The sequence below is a fragment of the Oncorhynchus nerka genome, linkage group LG10, assembly GCF_034236695.1.
Source record: "Oncorhynchus nerka isolate Pitt River linkage group LG10, Oner_Uvic_2.0, whole genome shotgun sequence".
Taxonomy (NCBI): domain Eukaryota; kingdom Metazoa; phylum Chordata; class Actinopteri; order Salmoniformes; family Salmonidae; genus Oncorhynchus; species Oncorhynchus nerka.
Genome location: NC_088405.1, coordinates 3,118,991 through 3,144,115, shown reverse-complemented (window position 1 = coordinate 3,144,115; position 25,125 = coordinate 3,118,991). Strand labels below are relative to the sequence as shown.

The 25,125-nt window shown below is 42.1% G+C and overlaps 1 protein-coding gene across 1 annotated transcript in view; it reads right to left on the bottom strand.

The window, feature by feature from the left end:
- Positions 1-25,125, bottom strand: part of ank3b (ankyrin 3b) — a 236,231-nt gene that overhangs the window by 160,505 nt on the left and 50,601 nt on the right. Inside the window, 2 exon segments of the mRNA XM_065022916.1 lie at positions 5,007-5,105; positions 19,461-19,484. Coding sequence (XP_064878988.1) covers positions 5,007-5,105; positions 19,461-19,484 — 123 coding nt within the window.

The window sequence follows — 25,125 nt, the reverse complement described above, 5'->3', positions numbered from 1 at the left end:
TGTTTTAGAGGAGTCTTACCCTGGCCTTGTTTTAGAGGAGTCTTACCTATACTGGCCTTGTTTTAGAGGACTCTTACCCTGGTCTTGTTTTAGAGGAGTCTTACCCTGGTCTTGTTTTAGAGGACTCTTACCTATACTGGTCTTGTTTTAGAGGAGTCTTACCCTGGCCTTGTTTTAGAGGACTCTTACCTATACTGGTCTTGTTTTAGAGGAGTCTTACCCTGGCCTTGTTTTAGAGGACTCTTACCTATACTGGTCTTGTTTTAGAGGACTCTTACCCTGGTCTTGTTTTAGAGGAGTCTTACCTATACTGGTCTTGTTTTAGAGGAGTCTTACCTATACTGGTCTTGTTTTAGAGGAGTCTTACCCTGGCCTTGTTTTGGAGGAGTCTTACCTATACTGGTCTTGTTTTAGAGGAGTCTTACCCTGGTCTTGTTTTAGAGGAGTCTTACCTATACTGGTCTTGTTTTAGAGGAGTCGTACCCTGGCCTTGTTTTAGAGGAGTCTTACCTATACTGGTCTTGTTTTAGAGGACTCTTACCCTGGTCTTGTTTTAGAGGAGTCTTTCCTATACTGGTCTTGTTTTAGAGGAGTCTTACCCTGGCCTTGTTTTAGAGGAGTCTTACCTATACTGGTCTTGTTTTAGAGGAGTCGTACCTATACTGGTCTTGTTTTAGAGGAGTCTTACCCTGGTCTTGTTTTAGAGGAGTCTTACCCTGGTCTTGTTTTAGAGGAGTCTTACCCTGGTCTTGTTTTACCCTGGTCTTGTTTTAGAGGAGTCTTACCCTGGTCTTGTTTTAGAGGAGTCTTACCCTGGCCTTGTTTTAGAGGAGTCTTACCCTGGCCTTGTTTTAGAGGAGTCTTACCTATACTGGTCTTGTTTTAGAGGAGTCTTACCTATACTGGTCTTGTTTTAGAGGAGTCTTACCCTGGCCTTGTTTTAGAGGAGTCTTACCCTGGCCTTGTTTTAGAGGAGTCTTACCCTGGCCTTGTTTTAGAGTAGTTTTAGAGGAGTCTTACCTATACTGGCCTTGTTTTAGAGGAGTCTTACCTATACTGGTCTTGTTTTAGAGGAGTCGTACCTATACTGGTCTTGTTTTAGAGGAGTCTTACCCTGGTCTTGTTTTAGAGGAGTCTTACCCTGGTCTTGTTTTAGAGGAGTCTTACCCTGGTCTTGTTTTAGAGGAGTCTTACCCTGGCCTTGTTTTAGAGGAGTCTTACCCTGGTCTTGTTTTAGAGGAGTCTTACCCTGGCCTTGTTTTAGAGGAGTCTTACCCTGGTCTTGTTTTAGAGGAGTCTTACCCTGGTCTTGTTTTAGAGGAGTCTTACCCTGGCCTAGTTTTAGAGGAGTCTTACCCTGGCCTTGTTTTAGAGGAGTCTTACCCTGGTCTTGTTTTAGAGGAGTCTTACCCTGGTCTTGTTTTAGAGGAGTCTTACCCTGGTCTTGTTTTAGTCTTACCCTGGTCTTGTTTTAGAGGAGTCTTACCCTGGCCTTGTTTTAGAGGAGTCTTACCTATACTGGTCTTGTTTTAGAGGAGTCTTACCCTGGCCTAGTTTTAGAGGAGTCTTACCCTGGCCTAGTTTTAGAGGAGTCTTACCCTGGCCTTGTTTTAGAGGAGTCTTACCCTGGCCTTGTTTTAGAGGAGTCTTACCTATACTGGCCTTGTTTTAGAGGAGTCTTACCTATACTGGTCTTGTTTTAGAGGAGTCGTACCTATACTGGTCTTGTTTTAGAGGAGTCTTACCCTGGTCTTGTTTTAGAGGAGTCTTACCCTGGTCTTGTTTTAGAGGAGTCTTACCCTGGTCTTGTTTTAGAGGAGTCTTACCCTGGCCTTGTTTTAGAGGAGTCTTACCCTGGTCTTGTTTTAGAGGAGTCTTACCCTGGCCTTGTTTTAGAGGAGTCTTACCCTGGCCTTGTTTTAGAGGAGTCTTACCTATACTGGTCTTGTTTTAGAGGAGTCTTACCCTGGCCTAGTTTTAGAGGAGTCTTACCCTGGCCTAGTTTTAGAGGAGTCTTACCCTGGTCTTGTTTTAGAGGAGTCTTACCCTGGCCTTGTTTTAGAGGAGTCTTACCCTGGTCTTGTTTTAGAGGAGTCTTACCCTGGTCTTGTTTTAGAGGAGTCTTACCCTGGCCTAGTTTTAGAGGAGTCTTACCCTGGCCTAGTTTTAGAGGAGTCTTACCTATACTGGTCTTGTTTTAGAGGAGTCTTACCCTGGTCTTGTTTTAGAGGAGTCTTACCCTGGCCTTGTTTTAGAGGAGTCTTACCCTGGCCTTGTTTTAGAGGAGTCTTGTTTTAGAGGAGTCTTACCCTGGCCTTGTTTTTAGACCCTGGTCTTGAGTCTTACCCTGGTCTTGTTTTAGAGGAGTCTTACCCTGGTCTTGTTTTAGAGGAGTCTTACCCTGGCCTTGTTTTTTAGAGAGTCTTACCCTGGTCTTGTTTTAGAGGAGTCTTACCCTGGTCTTGTTTTAGAGGAGTCTTACCTCTTACCCTGGTCTTGTTTTAGAGGAGTCTTACCTTACTGGTCTTGTTTTAGAGGAGTCTTACCCTGGCCTTGTTTTAGAGGAGTCTTACCCTGGTCTTGTTTTAGAGGAGTCTTACCCTGGCCTTGTTTTAGAGGAGTCTTACCCTGGTCTTGTTTTAGAGGAGTCTTAGTCCCTGGTCTTGTTTTAGAGGAGTCTTACCCTGGTCTTGTTTTAGAGGAGTCTTACCCTGGTCTTGTTTTAGAGGAGTCTTACCCTGGTCTTGTTTTAGAGGAGTCTTACCCTGGCCTAGTTTTAGAGGAGTCTTACCCTGGTCTTGTTTTAGAGGAGTCTTACCCTGGCCTTGTTTTAGAGGAGTCTTACCCTGGCCTTGTTTTAGAGGAGTCTTACCCTGGCCTTGTTTTAGTCTTACCCTGGCCTTGGAGTCTTACCTATACTGGTCTTGTTTTAGAGGAGTCTTACCCTGGTCTTGTTTTAGAGGAGTCTTACCCTGGTCTTGTTTTAGAGGAGTCTTACCCTGGCCTTGTTTTAGAGGAGTCTTACCCTGGTCTTGTTTTAGAGGAGTCTTACCCTGGTCTTGTTTTAGAGGAGTCTTACCCTGGTCTTGTTTTAGAGGAGTCTTACCCTGGTCTTGTTTTAGAGGAGTCTTACCCTGGCCTTGTTTTAGAGGAGTCTTACCTATACTGGTCTTGTTTTAGAGGAGTCTTACCCTGGCCTTGTTTTAGAGGAGTCTTACCCTGGCCTTGTTTTAGAGGAGTCTTACCCTGGCCTTGTTTTAGAGGAGTCTTACCCTGGCCTTGTTTTAGAGGAGTCTTACCCTGGCCTTGTTTTAGAGGAGTCTTACCCTGGCCTTGTTTTAGAGGAGTCTTACCCTGGTCTTGTTTTAGAGGAGTCTTACCTATACTGGTCTTGTTTTAGAGGAGTCTTACCCTGGTCTTGTTTTAGAGGAGTCTTACCCTGGTCTTGTTTTAGAGGAGTCTTACCCTGGTCTTGTTTTAGAGGAGTCTTACCCTGGCCTTGTTTTAGAGGAGTCTTACCCTGGTCTTGTTTTAGAGGAGTCTTACCCTGGCCTTGTTTTAGAGGAGTCTTACCCTGGCCTTGTTTTAGAGGAGTCTTACCTATACTGGTCTTGTTTTAGAGGAGTCTTACCCTGGCCTTGTTTTAGAGGAGTCTTACCCTGGTCTTGTTTTAGAGGAGTCTTACCCTGGTCTTGTTTTAGAGGAGTCTTACCCTGGTCTTGTTTTAGAGGAGTCTTACCTTGTTTTAGGAGTCTTACTGGTCTTGTTTTAGAGGAGTCTTACCCTGGTCTTGTTTTAGAGGAGTCTTACCCTGGTCTTGTTTTAGAGGAGTCTTAGGAGTCCCTGGTCTTGTTTTAGAGGAGTCTTACCCTGGCCTTGTTTTAGAGGAGTCTTACCCTGGTCTTGTTTTAGAGGAGTCTTACCCTGGTCTTGTTTTAGAGGAGTCTTACCCTGGTCTTGTTTTAGAGGAGTCTTACCCTGGTCTTGTTTTAGAGGAGTCTTACCCTGGTCTTGTTTTAGAGTCTTACCCTGGTCTTGGAGTCTTACCCTGGCCTTGTTTTAGAGGAGTCCTGGTCTTGTTTTACCTATACTGGTCTTGTTTTAGAGGAGTCTTACCCTGGCCTTGTTTGAGGAGTCTTACCCTGGTCTTGTTTTAGAGGAGTCTTGTTTTAGAGGAGTCTTACCCTGGTCTTGTTTTAGAGGAGTCTTACCCTGGCCTTGTTTTAGAGGAGTCTTACCCTGGTCTTGTTTTAGAGGAGTCTTACCCTGGTCTTGTTTTAGAGTCTTACCCTGGAGTCTTACCCTGGCCTAGTTTTAGAGGAGTCTTACCTATACTGGCCTTGTTTTAGAGGAGTCTTACCCTACCTATACTGGTCTTGTTTTAGAGGAGTCTTACCCTGGTCTTGTTTTAGAGGAGTCTTACCCTGGTCTTGTTTTAGAGGAGTCTTACCCTGGCCTTGTTTTAGAGGAGTCTTACCCTGGTCTTGTTTTGAGTCTTACCCTGGCCTTGTTTTAGAGGAGTCTTACCCTGGCCTTGTTTTAGAGGAGTCTTACCCCCTGGTCTTACCCTGGTCTTGTTTTAGAGGAGTCTTACCCTGGTCTTGTTTTGGCCTTGTTTTAGAGGAGTCTTACCTAGTCTTACTGGTCTTGTTTTAGAGGAGTCTTACCCTGGTCTTGTTTTAGTCTTGTTTTAGTCTTAGGAGTCTTACCCTGGCCTTGTTTTAGAGGAGTCTTACCCTGGCCTTGTTTTAGAGGAGTCTTACCCTGGCCTTGTTTTAGAGGAGTCTTACCCTGGCCTTGTTTTAGAGGAGTCTTACCCTGGCCTTGTTTTAGAGGAGTCTTACCCTGGTCTTGTTTTAGAGGAGTCTTACCCTGGCCTTGTTTTAGAGGAGTCTTACCCTGGTCTTGTTTTAGAGGAGTCTTACCCTGGCCTAGTTTTAGAGGAGTCTTACCCTGGCCTTGTTTTAGAGGAGTCTTACCCTGGCCTTGTTTTAGAGGAGTCTTACCCTGGCCTTGAAGTCCACGGCGGCGCCGCGGTTGAGGAGGAGCGTTGCCACGTTGATGTTGCCGTAGTGAGCAGCAATGTGCAGCGGAGTAAAGCCACTCTAGAAAACAGACACATCATGACATCAGCACTCAGTCACAACACAACCAATCAGAGCAGCCTCACACCGTCATAGCCAGATGGGACTGCTCTTTGATCAGACACACTGCAGACCCTTCCTACAGCCCAATGATCTACTTCCTCCCAAAGTGTGCGCTTGTTCACTTCCCTTCACTGATTTTAAAGTAAATGACTGGTATATGAAATATGGTAGAAACGACCACTAGTCTATAGTTCCTCCATAGAGTTTCAGTTCATCAGTTGTGAACTTCTAGTTGTCTGAAGCAGATGTTGTACTTGACTATACACTACAGTAGTGCTGGGTGGAACTGTGATCTACAGTAGGCCTGTTAGCTGTGTTCGCTGTTGGGGAACAGAAAAAGCAGCATACACACATTTAGAGTAGAGGACTGTTGATGCTGCAGCCATCACTAGGGCTTTCTGCTGACCGACACCTGCCTGCCTCAGGGTGCCTGGGTTAGAGTTCTCCTGCCTGGGTTAGAGTCATGCACAAGCCTGGGGATGTTAAGGCAGAGACACCCACTGAGAGGGACTAGTGGACTGGGTTTCTGCTGCTGGAGGATAGCTTCCTTTATTCTTTATTTGGAACCACATTAGCTGGCACCTTGGCAACCGCTAGTCTTCCTGGGGTCTAATAGTACCTCATCACAGAACTCAGCCTGTGGTGCTGACACAGAGGCCAGGAGACAAACTTACTGCATCATCACCATCCCCAACTCTAACATCGTGGCTAACCAACTCTAACATCATGCTAACCAACTCTAGCATCATGTTAACCAACTCTAACATCATGCTAACCAGCTCTAACATCATGTTAACCAACTCTAACCAACTCTAACATCATGTTAACCAACTCTAACATCATGTTAACCAACTCTAACATCATGCTAACCAACTCTAACCAACTCTAACATCATGTTAACCAACTCTAACATCATGTTAACCAACTCTAACATCATGCTAACTAACTCAACTCTAACATCATGTTTAACCTAACCAACTCTAACATCATGCTAACCAACTCTAACATCATGTTAACCAACTCTAACCAACTCTAACATCATGTTAACCAACTCTAACATCATGTTAACCAACTCTAACATCATGCTAACCAACTCTAACCAACTCTAACATCATGTTAACCAACTCTAACCAACTCTAACATCATGTTAACCAACTCTAACATCATGTTAACCAACTCTAACATCATGTTAACCAACTCTAACATCATGCTAACCAACTCTAACCAGCTCTAACATCATGTTAACCAACTCTAACCAACTCTAACATCATGTTAACCAACTCTATTCAACTCTAACATCATGTTAACCAACTCTAACATCATGTTAACCAACTCTAACCAACTCTAACATCATGTTAACCAACTCTAACATCATGTTAACCAGCTCTAACCAACACTAACATCATGTTAACCAACTCTAACATCATGTTAACCAACTCTAACATCATGTTAACCAGCTCTAACCAACACTAACATCATGCTAACCAACTCTAACATCATGCTAACCAACTCTAACCAACTCTAACATCATGGCTAACCAACTCTAACATCATGTTAACCAGCTCTAACTAACTCTAATATTATGCTAACCAGCTCTATCATCACGCTAACCAACTCTAACATCATGCTAACCAACTCTAACCAGCGCTAACATCATGCTAACCAACGCTAACATCATACTAACCAACACTGACCAACACTAACATCATACTAACCAGCTCTAACATCTTGCTAACCAGCTCTAACATCATGTTAACCAGCTCTAACTAACTCTGACATCATGTTAACAAGCTCTAACATCATGTTAACCAGCTCTAACCAACTCTGACATCATGTTAACAAGCTCTAACTAACTCTAACATCATGTTAACCAACTCTAACATCATGCTAACCAGCTCTAACATCATGTTAACCAGCTCTAACCAACTCTAACATCATGTTAACCAGCTCTAACATCATGCTAACCAGCTCTAACATCATGTTAACCAGCTCTAACCAACTCTGACATCATGTTCATGTTACATCATGTTAACCAGCTCTAACATCATCTAACTAATCATGTTAACCAAACATCATGTTAACCAGCTCTAACATCATGTTAACTCTAACATCATGTTAACCAACTCTAACATCATGTTAACCAGCTCTAACCAACTCTAACATCTAACTACTAACCAGCTCTAACATCATGCTAACCAACTCTAACCAGCTCTAACATCATTTAACCACCAACTCTAACATCATGTTAACCAACTCTAACATCATGTTAACCAGCTCTAACCAACTCTAACATCATGTTAACCAACTCTAACATCATGTTTAACCAGCATCATGTTAACCAACTCTAACATCATGTTAACCAACTCTAACCAACTCTAACATCATGTTAACCAGCTCTAACCAACTCTAACATCATGTTAACCAGCTCTAACCAACTCTAACATCATGTTAACCAACTCTGACATCATGTTAACCAGCTCTAACCAACTCTAACATCCTACTAACCAGCTCTAACATTATGCTAACCAGCTCTAACATCATGTTAACCAACTCTAACATCATGTTAACCAACTCTAACATCATGTTAACCAACTCTCTCTAAACCAACTCTGACATCATGTTAACAAGCTCTAACTAACTCTAACATCATGTTAACCAGCTCTAACATCATGCTAACCAGCTCTAACATCATGCTAACCAACTCTATTCAACTCTAACATCACGCTAACCAACTCTAGCATCATGTTAACCAACTCTAACATCATGCTAACCAACTCTAACATCATGTTAACCACTCTGACATCTGACATCATGTTAACCAGCTCTAACCAACATCTAACATCATACTAACCAGCTCTAACATTATGCTAACCAGCTCTAACATCATGTTAACCAGCTCTAACATCATACTAACCAACTCTAACATCATGCTAACCAACTCTAACCAACTCTAACATCATGTTAACCAGCTCTAACCAACTCTAACATCATGTTAACCAACTCTAACATCATGTTAACCAGCTCTAACCAACTCTAACATCATGTTAACCAGCTCTAACCAACTCTAACATCATGTTAACCAGCTCTAACCAACTCTAACATCATGTTAACCAACTCTGACATCATGTTAACCAACTCTAACCAACTCTAACATCATGTTAACCAACTCTAACCAACTCTAACATCATGTTAACCAGCTCTAACCAACTCTAACATCATGTTAACCAGCTCTAACCAACTCTAACATCATGTTAACCAACTCTGACATCATGTTAACCAGCTCTAACCAACTCTAACATCATACTAACCAGCTCTAACATTATGCTAACCAGCTCTAACATCATGTTAACCAACTCTAACATCAGGCTAACCAACTCTAACATCATGTTAACCAGCTCTAACCAACTCTGACATCATGTTAACAAGCTCTAACTAACTCTAACATCATGTTAACCAGCTCTAACATCATGCTAACCAGCTCTAACATCATGCTAACCAACTCTATTCAACTCTAACATCACGCTAACCAACTCTAGCATCATGTTAACCAACTCTAACATCATGCTAACCAACTCTAACCAACTCTAACATCATGTTAACCAACTCTGACATCATGTTAACCAGCTCTAACCAACTCTAACATCATACTAACCAGCTCTAACATTATGCTAACCAGCTCTAACATCATGTTAACCAGCTCTAACATCATACTAACCAACTCTAACATCATGCTAACCAACTCTAACCAACTCTAACATCATGTTAACCAACTCTAACCAACTCTAACATGATGTTAACCAGCTCTAACATCATGTTAACAAGCTCTAACTAACTCTAACATTATGCTAACCAGCTCTAACATCACGCTAACCAACTCTAACATCATGCTAACCAACTCTAACCAGCGCTAACATCATGCTAACCAGCTCTAACATTATGCTAACCAACTCTAACCTACATTAACATCATACTAACCAGCTCTAGCATCATGCTAACCAGCTCTAACATCATACTAACCAACTCTAACATCATGTTAACCAACTCTATTCAACTCTAACATCATGTTAACCAACTCTATTCAACTCTAACATCATGTTAACCAACTCTATTCAACTATAACATCACGCTAACCAGCTCTAACATCATGTTAACCAACTCTATTCAACTCTAACATCATGTTAACCAACTCTATTCAACTCTAACATCATGTTAACCAACTCTAACCAACTCTAACATCATGCTAACCAGCTCTAACATCCTGCTAACCAGCTCTAACATCATGTTAACCAACTCTATTCAACTCTAACATCATGTTAACCAACTCTATTCAACTCTAACATCTAACCAGCTCTAACTAACTCTAACATGCTAACCAACTCTAACATCATGCTAACCAGCTCTAACATCATGCTAACCAACTCTAACATCATGTTAACCAACTCTATTCAACTCTAACATCACGCTAACCAACTCTAACATCATGCTAACCAACTCTAACATCATCTAATTCAACTCTAACATCATGCTAACCAGCTCTAACATCATGTTAACCAACTCTAACATCATGTTAACCAACATCTATAACCAGCTCTAACATCTAACATCACACTAACTCTAAACATGTTAACCAGCTCTAACATCTAACTCAACATCATGTTAACCAATGTTAACCAACTCTAACGTCATGCTAACCAACTCTATTCAACTCTAACATCATGCTAACCAGCTCTAACATCATGCTAACCAACTCTAACATCATGTTAACCAACTCTAACATCATGCTAACCAGCTCTAAACATAACCAGCTCTAACATCAACTCTAACATCATGTTAAAACTCTAACAACTCTAACATCATAACCAGCTCTAACCAACTCTAACATCATGCTAACCAACTCTAACCAACTCTAACATCATGTTAACCAACTCTAACCAACTCTAACATCATGTTAACCAACTCTAACATCATGTTAAATCAACCAACTCAACATTTTAACCAGCCTAACCACTAATAACAGATGTTACTCTAACATCATGTTAACCAATGCTTGTAACCAACTCTAACATCATAGTTAACCAACTCTGACATCATGTTAATATCTAACAACTCTAACATATCATATTAACTCAAAATACACTCTAAAATCTAACTCTCACAAATGGCTCTAATTAACATCATGTTAACAGGCTCTAACACACTCTAACATCATGTTAACCAGCTCTAACATTTAACCAGTCAGAGCTAACATCATGCTAACCAACTCTAACATCTAACATCTAACCAACTCTAACATCATGTTAACCAGCTCTAACATCATGCTAACCAACTCTAACATCATGCTAACTCAACATCTCTAACATCATGCTAACCAGCTCTAACATCATGTTAACCAACTCTAACATCTAACATCATGCTAACCATGCTCTAACATCATGCTAACCAGCTCTAATGTTAACTAACAACTCATTCAACTCTAACATCTAACATCACTAACCAACTCTAACATCATGCTAAACAACTCTAACATCATAACATCAACTAACCAACCAACATCATGTTAACCAACTCTAACATCATGCTAACCAACTCTAACATCATGTTAACCAACTCTAACCAACTCTAACATCATGTTAACCAGCTCTAACATCATAACCTAACCAACTCTAACATCATGTTAACCAATTATTAACCAACTCTAACATCCAGCTCTAACATCCTGCTAACCAGCTCTAACATCATGTTAACCAACTCTATTCAACTCTAACATCATGTTAACCAACTCTATTCAACTCTAACATCATGTTAACCAGCTCTAACTAACTCTAACATTATGCTAACCAACTCTACCATCATACTAACCAACTCTAACTTCATGCTAACCAACTCTAACATCATGCTAACCAGCTCTAACTAACTCTAACATTATGCTAACCAACTCTACCATCATACTAACCAACTCTAACATCATGCTAACCAACTCTAACATCATGCTAACCAACTCTAACATCATGCTAACCAACTCTAACATCATGCTAACCAGCTCTAACATTATGCTAACCAGCTCTAACCAACTCTAACATCATGTTAACCAGCTCTAACTAACTCTAACATTATGCTAACCAACTCTAACATCATGCTAACCAGCTCTAACATCATGTTAACCAGCTCTAACATCACACTAACCAACTCTAACATCATGTTAACCAGCTCTAACATCATACTAACCAACTCTAACATCATGTTAACCAACTCTAACATCATACTAACCAACTCTAACATCATGTTAACCAGCTCTAACATCATGCTAACCAACTCTAACATCATGCTAACCAACTCTAACATCATGCTAACCAGCTCTAACATATTGCTAACCAGCTCTAACATCCTGCTAACCAACTCTAACATCATGTTAACCAGCTCTAACTAACTCTAACATTATGCTAACCAGCTCTAACCAGCTCTAACATCATGTTAACTAGGTCTAACATCATGTTAACCAGCTCTAACATCATGCTAACCAACTCTAACCAGCGCTAACATCATGCTAACCAGCTCTAACATCATACTAACCAACTCTAACCAACATTAACATCATACTAACCAGCTCCAACATCATGCTAACCAACTCTAACCAGCTCTAACTTATTGCTAACCAGCTCTAACATCCTGCTAACCAACTCTAACATCATGTTAACCCACTCTAACCAACTCTAACATCATGCGAACCAACTCTAACATCATGTTAACCCACTCTAACCAACTCTAACATCCTGCTAACCAACTCTAACATCATGTTAACCCACTCTAACCAACTCTAACATCATGCGAACCAACTCTAACTGACTAACATCATGCTAACCAACTCTAACCAACTCTAACATCATGCTAACCAATTCTAACATCATGTTAACCAACTGTACGTAGAGTGCCTAGACAGGATTGTGTCGAGGCACAGATCTGGGTAAGGGTACAAAAAAATGTCTGCAGGATTGAAGGTCCCCAAGAACACACTGGCCTCCATTATCCTTGGAGGATTAAGTTAGAAATAGGTGTGAATTAAACATGTAACAAGGCTTTAAATACTTCTCTGTTTGTGATTTCAAAATTCTGATAAATATTTTTTTTAAATAAAAACATTTAGGAACAGTCAGGGAAGGAGCAGGATGGCCAACGGACAGGGCTGCCGTGCTCTAGCTCTTAGGAAACTTTGCAGAATTTAGTTTTTTTAAATGTGTTATTTCTTACATTATTAGCCCAGGAAATGTTTGGTGTTATTACATACTGCCGGGAAGAACTTTTGGATATCAGAGCGGCGGTAATGCACTAGCATTACCAGCATTATGCACTAGCATTACCAGCATTATGCACTAGCATTACCAGCATTACGACCAGGAATACGACTTTCCGGGATCGGATCCTTTGATCATACCCTCCAGGGCAATTGAACTGATTCCAGAGGCTGTTCCAAAACACCGCCGGCGGCAAAGAGGTACTCGGAGTGCGACTCAGGTAGCCGACTCAGGTAGCCGTGCACACTGCTTCAGAGTATGTTACTCACTAGTGTTCAGTCTCTGGATAGTAAGGTTGATGAGCTCAGGGAGAGGATTTCCTTCCAGAGAGACATCAGGGATTGTAACGTACTCTTTCACGGAAACATGGCTCTCTTGGGATATAATGTCTGAGTCCGTTCAGCCAGTTGGGTTCTCAGTTCATCGCACAGACAGGACTAAATATCTCTCCGGGAAGAAGGGCGGGGGTGTATGTTTCATGATTAAATAATCATAGTGTAATTGTGATAACATACAGCAACTCAAGTCCTTTTGTTCACCCAACCTAGAATACCTCACAATCAAATGCCGACCGTATTACCTCCCAAGAGAATTCTCTTTGGTTATAGTCACAGCTGTGTATATTCCCCTCAAGCCGATACCACGACGGCCCTCAAAGAACTTCACTGGACTTTATGAAAACTAGAAACCAGAAAATTTGAGGAAAACGTTACTAAAGTTCTATCAACACATTGACTGTAGTCCCTCTGCTAAAACACTCGACCACTGCTACTCCAACTTCCGGGATGCCTACAAGGCGCTCCCCCGCCTTCCCTTCAGCAAATCTGATTATGACTCCATTTTGTTGCTCCCTTCCTATAGGCAGAAACACAAACAGGAAGTACCCATACTAAGGACTTTTCAACGCTGGTCTGACCAATTGTAATCCACGCTTCAAGATAGTTTTGATCACGTGTACTGGGATATGTTCAGGTAGTTTCCAAGAACAACATAGAAGAATAAACTGATACGGTGACTGAGTTTATCAGGAAGTGTATAGGAGATGTTCTACCCACTGTGACTATTAAAACCCAGCTTAACCAGAAACCGTGGATAAATGGCAGCATTCGCTCAAAACTGAAAGCGCGAACCATCGCATTTAATCATGACAAGGTGCCTGGGGAATACGGCCGAATAGAAACAGTGTAGTTATTTCCTCCGTAAGGCAATCAAACAGGCAAAACGTCAGTATAGAGACAAAGTGGAGTCTCATTTCAACGGCTCAGACACGAGACGTATGTGGCAGGGTCTACAGACAATCACGGGAAAACCAGACACATCGCGGACACTGACGTCTTGCTTCCGGGACAAGCTAAACACCTTCTTCGCCCGCTTTGAGGATAACACAGTGCCACTGACACGGCCCACTACCAAGAACTGTGGGCTCTCATTCTCTGTGGCCGACGTGAGTAAGACATTTAAGCGTGTTAACACTCGCATGGCTGCCGGCCCAGACGGCATCCCTAGCCACGTCCTCAGAGAATGCGCAGACCAGCTGGCTGGAATGTTACAGACATATTCAATCTCTCCCTATCCCAGTCTGTTGTCCCCATATGCTTCAAGATGTCCACCACCTTCTGTCATCATGAAGTGATTTGAGAGATTAGTCAAGGATCATATCACCTTTGCCTTACCTGACACCCTAGACCCACTTCAATTTGCTTACCACCCCAATAGATCCAAAGACGATCCAATCGACACCACACTGCACACTGCCCTATCGAAAAGAGGAATATCTATGTAAGAATGCTGTTCATTGACTACAGCTCAGCATTCAACACCATAGTACCCTCCAAGTTCATCATTAAACTCAAGGCCCTGGGTCTGAACCCTGCCCTGTGCAACTGGGTCCTGGACTTACTGACTGTCCCCAGCTGGTGAATGTAGGAAACAACATCGCTGATCCTCAACACAGGGGCCCCACAAGGATGCATGCTCAATCCCCACCTGTACTCCCTGTTCACCCATGACTGCGTGGCCACTCACGCCTCCAACCCAATCATCAAGTTTGCAGACGACACAACAGTAGTGGGCTTGATTACCCAGAATGACGAGACAGCCTACAGAGAGGAGGTGAGTTCACTCGGAGTGTGGTGTCAGGAAAACAACCTCCCACCAGACATCCACAAAACAAAGCAGCTGATCATGGACTTCAGGAAACAGCAGAGGGAGCAGCCCCCTATCCACATCGACGGGACTGCAGTGGACAAGGTGGAAAGTTTTAAATTCCTCGGCGTACACATCACTGACATACTGAAATGGTCCACCCACACAGACAGTATGGTGAAGAAGGCGCAACAGCGCCTCTTCAATTTCAGGAGGCTGAAGAAATGTGGCTTGGCACCTAAAATCCTCAATTTTTTTTACAGATGCACAATTGAGAGCATCCTGTCAGGCTGTATCACCGCCTGGTATGGCAACTGTACCGCCTGCAACCACAGGGCTCTCCAGAGGGTGGTGCGGCCTTCCCAGCGCATCACCGGGGGCAAGATACCTGCCCTCCAGGACACCTACAGCACCCGATGTCACAGGAAGGCCAAAAAGATCATCAAGGACAACAACCACCTGAGCCACTGCCTGTTCACCCTGCTATGATCCATAAGGCGAGGTCAGTACAGGTGCAGAGACTGAAAAACAGCTTCTATCTCAAGGCCATCAGACTGTTCAATAGCCATCACTAGCACATTAGAGGCTGCTGCCTATATACATGGACTAGAAATCACTGGCCAATTGAATACACGGATCACTAGTCACTTTAATAATGTTTACATATGTTGCATTACTCATCTCATATGTATATACTGTATTCTATTCTACTGTATCTTAGTCTATGCATTACTCATCTCATATGTATATAATGTATTCTATTCTACTGTATCTTAGTCTATGTATTACTCATCTCATATGTATATACTGTATTCTATACTATCCTACTGTATCTTAGTCTATGCATTACTCATCTCATATGTATATACTGTATTCTATCCTACTGTATCTTAGTCTATGCATTACTCATCTCATATGTATATACTGTATTCTATCCTACTGGTTCTTAGTCTATGTATTACTCATCTCATATGTATATACTGTATTCTATCCTACTGGTTCTTAGTCTATGTATTACTCATCTCATATGTATATACTGTATTCTATTCTACTGTATCTTAGTCTATGCATTACTCATCTCATATGTATATACTGTATTCTATTCTACTGTATCTTAGTCTATGCATTACTCATCTCATATGTATATACTGTATTCTATTCTATTCTACTGTATCTTAGTCTATGCATTACTCACCTCATATGTATATACTGTATTCTATTCTATTCTACTGTATCTTAGTCTATGCATTACTCACCTCATATGTATATACTGTATTCTATTCTATTCTACTGTATCTTAGTCTATGCATTACTCATCTCATATGTATATACTGTATTCTATCCTATTCTACTGTATCTTAGTCTATGCATTACTCATCTCATATGTATATAATGTATTCTATCCTATTCTACTGTATCTTAGTATATGCATTACTCATCTCATATGTATATATACTGTATTCTATCCTATTCTACTGTATCTTAGTCTATGTATTACTCATCTCATATGTATATACTGTATTCTATTCTACTGTATCTTAGTCTATGCATTACTCATCTCATATGTATATACTGTATTCTATTCTACTGTATCTTAGTCTATGTATTACTCATCTCATATGTATATACTGTATTCTATTCTATTCTACTGTATCTTAGTCTATGCATTACTCATCTCATATGTATATACTGTATTCTATTCTACTGTATCTTAGTCTATGCATTACTCATCTCATATGTATATACTGTATACTATTCTACTGTATCTTAGTCTATGCATTACTCATCTCATATGTATATAATGTATTCTATCCTATTCTACTGTATCTTAGTATATGCATTACTCATCTCATATGTACATACTGTATTCTATTCTACTGTATTTTAGTCTATGCTTTACTCATCTCATATGTATATACTGTATTCTATTCTACTGTATCTTAGTCTATGCATTACTCATCTCATATGTATATACTGTATTCTATACTATCCTACTGTATCTTAGTCTATGCATTACTCATCTCATATGTATATACTGTATTCTATACTATCCTACTGTATCTTAGTCTATGCATTACTCATCTCATATGTATATACTGTATTCTATTCTACTGTATCTTAGTCTATGCATTACTCATCTCATATGTATATAATGTATTCTATTCTACTGTATCTTAGTCTATGCATTACTCATCTCATATGTATATACTGTATTCTATTCTATTCTACTGTATCTTAGTCTATGCATTACTCATCTCATATGTATATAATGTATTCTATTCTACTGTATCTTAGTCTATGCATTACTCATCTGTAAGTCGCTCTGGATAAGAGCGTCTGCTAAATGACTTAAATGTAAATGTAAATGTAAATATGTATATACTGTATTCTACACTATTCTACTGTATCTTAGTCTATGTATTACTCATCTCATATGTATATACTGTATTCTATTCTATTCTACTGTATCTTAGTCTATGTATTACTCATCTCATATGTATATAATGTATTCTATTCTACTGTATCTTAGTCTATGCATTACTCATCTCATATGTATATACTGTATTCTATTCTACTGTATTTTAGTCTATGCATTACTCATCTCATATGTATATAATGTATTCTATTCTACTGTATCTTAGTCTATGCATTACTCATCTCATATGTATATACTGTATTCTATTCTACTGTATTTTAGTCTATGTATTACTCATCTCATATGTATATACTGTATTCTATTCTACTGTATCTTAGTCTATGTATATACTGTATTCTATTCTACTGTATCTTAGTCTATGCATTACTCATCTCATATGTATATACTGTATCCTATTCTACTGTATCTTAGTCTATGTATTACTGTATTCTATTCTACTGTATCTTAGTCTATGTATTACTGTATTCTATTCTACTGTATCTTAGTCTATGTATTACTGTATTCTATTCTACTGTATCTTAGTCTATGTATTACTCATCTCATATGTATATACTGTATTCTATTCTACTGTATCTTAGTCTATGTATTACTCATCTCATATGTATATACTGTATTCTATTCTACTGTATCTTAGTCTATGTATTACTCATCTCATATGTATATACTGTATTCTATCCTACTGTATCTTAGTCTATGTATTACTCATCTCATATGTATATACTGTATTCTATACTACTGTATTTTAGTCTATGCATTACTCATCTCATATGTATATACTGTATTCTATTCTACTGTATCTTAGTCTATGCATTACTCATCTCATATGTATATACTGTATTCTATACTATTCTACTGTATCTTAGTCTATGCATTACTCATCTCATATGTATATACTGTATTCTATACTATTCTACTGTATCTTAGTCTATGCATTACTCATCTCATATGTATATACTGTATTCTATTCTATTCTACTGTATCTTAGTCTATGTATTACTCATCTCATATGTATATACTGTATCCTATTCTACTGTATCTTAGTCTATGCATTACTCATCTCATATGTATATACTGTATCCTATTCTACTGTATCTTAGTCTATGCATTACTCATCTCATATGTATATACTGTATTCTATTCTACTGTATCTTAGTCTATGCATTACTCATCTCATATGTATATACTGTATTCTATTCTATTCTACTGTATCTTAGTCTATGTATTACTCATCTCATATGTATATACTGTATTCTATCCTACTGTATCTTAGTCTATGTATTACTCATCTCATATGTATATACTGTATTCTATTCTACTGTATCTTAGTCTATGCATTACTCATCTCATATGTATATACTGTATTGTGTATTGTTAGATATTACTTGTTAGATATTACTGCTCTGTTGGAGCTAGAAACACAAGCATTACGCTACAGCCGCAATAACATCTGCTGAACACGTGTATGTGACATGTAACATCTGCTGAACACGTGTATGTGACATGTAACATCTGCTAAACACGTGTATGTAACATCTGCTAAACACGTGTATGTAACATCTGCTAAACACGTGTATGTAACATCTGCTAAACACGTGTATGTAACATCTGCTAAACACGTGTATGTGACATGTAACATCTGCTAAACACGTGTATGTGACATGTAACATCTGTTAAACACGTGTATGTGACATGTAACATCTGCTAAACACGTGTATGTGACATGTAACATCTGCTAAACACGTGTATGTAACATCTGCTAAACACGTGTATGTAACATCTGCTAAACACGTGTATGTAACATCTGCTAAACACGTGTATGTAACATGTAACATCTGCTAAACACGTGTATGTGACATGTAACATCTGCTAAACACGTGTATGTAACATCTGCTAAACACGTGTATGTAACATCTGCTAAACACGTGTATGTAACATCTGCTAAACACGTGTATGTAACATGTAACATCTGTTAAACACGTGTATGTGACATGTAACATCTGCTGAACACGTGTATGTAACATGTAACATTTTATTTGATGTTGCTTTTTTTGGAGGGGGGATATCTTTTATTGACAAAATTAAATGTCAGTGGCCATTGGCGCTTCAAGTGTTAACCAACTCTAACATTATGCTAACCAGCTCTAACATCATGTTAAACAACTCTAACATCATGCTAACTAAGTTCTTAAGGGTTTTATGAGACTGGATAAAGGAAGCCAGCCCCTCAGCTGTAGAGACCCTCAGTCCATGTTGTCAGTACATCGAGGTCAGAGGTCATGCTACTTTCTAGTCCCTTCTGGAAAGCATCAAGACAGACAGTAAATAAAATAACAGAAGAAGCAATGCAGGAACAGGGAGGAGAGATGAGGCAGCAAAAGTTAGCAGCAGGGTGTGAGGTGGTGGGCTGTGAGTGTTGAGTGTGTAGAGGAGATCCAAATATACCTCTGTGGTCCTATTCACCATCATCTAGGGAGAGCAACACCAACGAGAGGTGAAGAGAGGAGAGAATGGGAGGTTAGTGCATCACAAGGACACTATGGCTGCACCATGCTGTATGATGGTGGGAAGAGTCATGATAATAACATAACAGTCAGGATAACAGTCAGGTACACAACATTAACACCACAGACATGAACACAGTAACACAGGGTACTACTTTTGTGAGCATACTGATATTATAGAACATCTACAGAGTCAAATTATACTAGTAACATCAGAACTCTGCACCTTCAAGTTCACAATAACTACATCTACAACAACCACAGTGAGATGGTATCCTATGAAGAAAGCTATATCTACTCAGGGTTTTCTAAAGCTAACCAGCTTCAGTTAACTTCACGTTCTAGGTCGGGCTTCGAACGGTGGATATTGCTTGTCCGCCTGCTGCTAACTGTAGCAGGCTTGTAACTACGTGTGCATGTCACACATGGAGAGTCGAACGCAGAACTCTTCATTGAGACGACGCTGAAACATCAATCCATGGGTGAGTGACAGGTTTTCATTCTATGGTGTGAAATAGGCTTTCAGAAGAGGCGTCTTTATTTCATTACTTATCGTTAATGACTGAGCACCTTTTATCCCACTCCTATCAATAAAATAATTGTATCGTAAATGTGTTTATTTTATTTGACCTTTATTTAACTAGGCAAGTCAATTAAGCACAAACTCTTATTTACAATGACGGCCTACAGAGTGTTGGGGCACTAACCAGCAGGTAGCCTAGTGGTTAGAGTGTTGGGCCACTAACCAGCAGGTAGCCTAGTGGTTAGAGTGTTGGGCCACTAACCAGCAGGTAGCCTAGTGGTTAGAGTGTTGGGCCACTAACCAGCAGGTAGCCTAGTGGTTAGAGTGTTGGGCCACTAACCAGCAGGTAGCCTAGTGGTTAGAGTGTTGGGCCACTAACCAGCAGGTAGCCTAGTGGTTAGAGTGTTGGGCCACTAACCAGCAGGTAGCCTAGTGGTTAGAGTGTTGGGCCACTAACCAGCAGGTAGCCTAGTGGTTAGAGTGTTGGGCCACTAACCAGCAGGTAGCCTAGTGGTTAGAGTGTTGGGCCACTAACCAGCAGGTAGCCTAGTGGTTAGAGTGTTGGGCCACTAACCAGCAGGTAGCCTAGTGGTTAGAGTGTTGGGGTGGCAGGTAGGTAGCCTAGTGGTTAGAGTGTTGGGCCACTAACCAGCAGGTAGCCTAGTGGTTAGAGTGTAGGGGTGGCAGGTAGGTAGCCTAGTGGTTAGAGTGTTGGGCCACTAACCAGCAGGTAGCCTAGTGGTTAGAGTGTTGGGGCACTAACCAGCAGGTAGCCTAGTGGTTAGAGTGTTGGGCCACTAACCAGCAGGTAGCCTAGTGGTTAGAGTGTTGGGCCACTAACCAGCAGGTAGCCTAGTGGTTAGAGTGTTGGGCCACTAACCAGTAGCCTAGTGGTTAGAGGTAAGCAGGTAGCCTAGTGGTTAGAGTGTTGGGCCACTAACCAGCAGGTAGCCTAGTGGTTAGAGTGTTGGGCCACTAACCAGCAGGTAGCCTAGTGGTTAGAGTGTTGGGCCACTAACCAGCAGGTAGCCTAGTGGTTAGAGTGTTGGGCCACTAACCAGCAGGTAGCCTAGTGGTTAGAGTGTTGGGTGTTGGTAGCCTAGTGGTTAGAGTGTTGGGCCACTAACCAGCAGGTAGCCTAGTGGTTAGAGTGTTGGGCCACTAACCAGCAGGTAGCCTAGTGGTTAGAGTGTTGGGCCACTAACCAGCAGGTAGCCTAGTGGTTAGAGTGTTGGGCCACTAACCAGCAGGTAGCCTAGTGGTTAGAGTGTTGGGCCACTAACCAGCAGGTAGCCTAGTGGTTAGAGTGTTGGGCCACTAACCAGCAGGTAGCCTAGTGGTTAGAGTGTTGGGCCACTAACCAGCAGGTAGCCTAGTGGTTAGAGTGTTGGGCCACTAACCAGCAGGTAGCCTAGTGGTTAGAGTGTTGGGCCACTAACCAGCAGGTAGCCTAGTGGTTAGAGTGTTGGGCCACTAACCAGCAGGTAGCCTAGTGGTTAGAGTGTTGGGCCACTAACCAGCAGGTAGCCTAGTGGTTAGAGTGTTGGGCCACTAACCAGCAGGTAGCCTAGTGGTTAGAGTGTTGGGCCACTAACCAGCAGGTAGCCTAGTGGTTAGAGTGTTGGGTAACCAGGTAGGTAGCCTAGTGGTTAGAGTGTTGGGCCACTAACCAGCAGGTAGCCTAGTGGTTAGAGTGTGGGGTTAGGTAGCCTAGTGGTTAGAGTGTTGGGCCACTAACCAGCAGGTAGCCTAGTGGTTAGAGTGTTAGTGGTTAGAGTGGTTAGAGTGTTGGGCCACTAACCAGCAGGTAGCCTAGTGGTTAGAGTGTTGGGCCACTAACCAGCAGGTAGCCTAGTGGTTAGAGTGTTGGGCCACTAACCAGCAGGTAGCCTAGTGGTTAGAGTGTTGGGCCACTAACCAGCAGGTAGCCTAGTGGTTAGAGTGTTGGGCCACTAACCAGCAGGTAGCCTAGTGGTTAGAGTGTTGGGCCACTAACCAGCAGGTAGCCTAGTGGTTAGAGTGTTGGGCCACTAACCAGCAGGTAGCCTAGTGGTTAGAGTGTTGGGCCACTAACCAGCAGGTAGCCTAGTGGTTAGAGTGTTGGGCCACTAACCAGCAGGTAGCCTAGTGGTTAGAGTGTTGGGCCACTAACCAAAACGTTGCTGGATTGAATCACCAAGCTGACAAGGTAAAAATCTGTCGTTCTGCCCCTGAACAAGGCAGTTAACCCACTGTTCCCCTGAACAAGGCAGTTAACCCACTGTTCCCCTGAACATGGCAGTTATCCCACTGTTCCCCTGAACAAGGCAGTTAACCCACTGTTCCCCTGAACAAGGCAGTTAACCCACTGTTCCCCTGAACAAGGCAGTTAACCCACTGTTCCCCTGAACAAGGCAGTTAACCCACTGTTCCCCTGAACAAGGCAGTTAACCCACTGTTCCCCTGAACAAGGCAGTTAGCCCACTGTTCCCCTGAACAAGGCAGTCAGCCCACTGTTCCCCTGAACATGGCAGTTAACCCACTGTTCCCCTGAACATGGCAGTTAACCCACTGTTCCCCTGAACATGGCAGTTAACCCACTGTTCCCCTGAACAAGGCAGTTAACCCACTGTTCCCCTGAACAAGGCAGTTAACCCACTGTTCCCCTGAACAAGGCAGTTAACCCACTGTTCCCCTGAACAAGGCAGTTAACCCGCTGTTCCCTTGAACAAGGCAGTTAACCCACTGTTCCCCTGAACAAGGCAGTTAACCCGCTGTTCCCCGGTAGGCCGTCATTGTAAATAACAATTTGTGCTTAATTGACTTGCCTAGTTAAATCAAAATAAATTACTAAATAGTGTGATAGGTATTTTAATATTTTAAAATAAATTTACTCCTGAGGTGCTGACCTGTTGCACCCTCTACAACCACTGTGATTATTATTATTATCTGACCCTGCTGGTCATTTATGAACATTTGAACATCTTGGCCATGTTCTGTTATAATCTCCACCCGGCACAGCCAGAAGAGGACTGGCCACCCCTCATAGCCTTGTTCCACTCTATGTTTCGTCCTAGGTTTTGGCCTTTCTAGGGAGTTTTTCCTAGCCACTGTGCTTCTACATCTGCATTGCTTCCTGTTTGTGGTTTTAGGCTGGGTTTCTGTACAGCACTTTGAGATATCAGCCGATGTAAGAAGCTTTATAAATACATTTGATTGTACAGCACTTTGAGATATCAGCCGATGTAAGAAGCTTTATAAATACATTTGATTGTACAGCACTTTGAGATATCAGCCGATGTAAGAAGCTTTATAAATACATTTGATTGTACAGCACTTTGAGATATCAGCCGATGTAAGAAGCTTTATAAATACATATGATTGTACAGCACTTTGAGATATCAGCCGATGTAAGAAGCTTTATAAATACATATGATTGTACAGCACTTTGAGATATCAGCCGATGTAAGAAGCTTTCTTCCTCCTCAAATGAAGGGGATGATGACGCTTTGCGAGAAGGAGGGAATCTGATTTAGCTCAGACACTTCATTCAGGATAAATGGAGTTAGCCCTAAGTTAGCCTTCCCTGGAGCAGGTTAGCCCTGAGTTAGCCTGCCCTGGAGCAGGTTAGTTCTGAATGCAGGATAGTGGAGTTAGCCCTGAGTTAGCCTGCCCTGGAGGAGGTTAGCCCTGAGTTAGCCTGGCCTGGAGCAGGTTAGTTCTGAATGCAGGATAGTGGAGTTAGCCCTAAGTTAGCCTGCCCTGGAGCAGGTTAGTTCTGAATTCAGGGTAGTGGAGTTAGCCCTGAGTTAGCCTGCCCTGGAGCAGGTTAGCCCTGAGTTAGCCTGCCCTGGAGCAGGTTAGTTCTGAATGCAGGATAGTGGAGTTAGCCCTGAGTTAGCCTTCCCTGGAGCAGGTTAGCCCTGAGTTAGCCTGCCCTGGAGCAGGTTAGTTCTGAATGCAGGATAGTGGAGTTAGCCCTGAGTTAGCCTGCCCTGGAGCAGGTTAGCCCTGAGTTAGCCTGCCCTGGAGCAGGTTAGTTCTGAATGCAGGATAGTGGAGTTAGCCCTGAGTTAGCCTGCCGTTGGAGCAGGTTAGCCCTGAGTTAGCCTGCCCTGGAGCAGGTTAGTTCTGAATTCAGGATAGTGGAGTTAGCCCTGAGTTAGCCTGCTCTGGAGCAGGTTAGCCCTGAGTTAGCCTGCCCTGGAGCAGGTTAGTTCTGAATGCAGGATAGTGGAGTTAGCCCTGAGTTAGCCTGCTCTGGAGCAGGTTAGTTCTGAATGCAGGATAGTGGAGTTAGCCCTAAGTTAGCCTGCCCTGGAGCAGGTTAGTTCTGAATGCAGGATAGTGGAGTTAGCCCTGAGTTAGCCTGCCCTGGAGCAGGTTAGCCCTGAGTTAGCCTGCCCTGGAGCAGGTTAGTTCTGAATGCAGGATAGTGGAGTTAGCCCTGAGTTAGCCTGCCCTGGAGCAGGTTAGTTCTGAATGCAGGATAGTGGAGTTAGCCCTAAGTTAGCCTGCCCTGGAGCAGGTTAGTTCTGAATGCAGGATAGTGGAGTTAGCCCTGAGTTAGTCTGCCATGGAGCAGGTTAGCCCTGAGTTAGCCTGCCCTGGAGCAGGTTAGTTCTGAATGCAGGATAGTGGAGTTAGCCCTGAGTTAGCCTGCCCTGGAGGAGGTTAGCCCTGAGTTAGCCTGGCCTGGAGCAGGTTAGTTCTGAATGCAGGATAGTGGAGTTAGCCCTAAGTTAGCCTGCCCTGGAGCAGGTTAGTTCTGAATTCAGGATAGTGGAGTTAGCCCTGAGTTAGCCTGCTCTGGAGCAGGTTAGCCCTGAGTTAGCCTGCCCTGGAGCAGGTTAGTTCTGAATGCAGGATAGTGGAGTTAGCCCTGAGTTAGCCTGCTCTGGAGCAGGTTAGTTCTGAATGCAGGATAGTGGAGTTAGCCCTAAGTTAGCCTGCCCTGGAGCAGGTTAGTTCTGAATGCAGGATAGTGGAGTTAGCCCTGAGTTAGCCTGCCCTGGAGCAGGTTAGCCCTGAGTTAGCCTGCCCTGGAGCAGGTTAGTTCTGAATGCAGGATAGTGGAGTTAGCCCTGAGTTAGCCTGCCCTGGA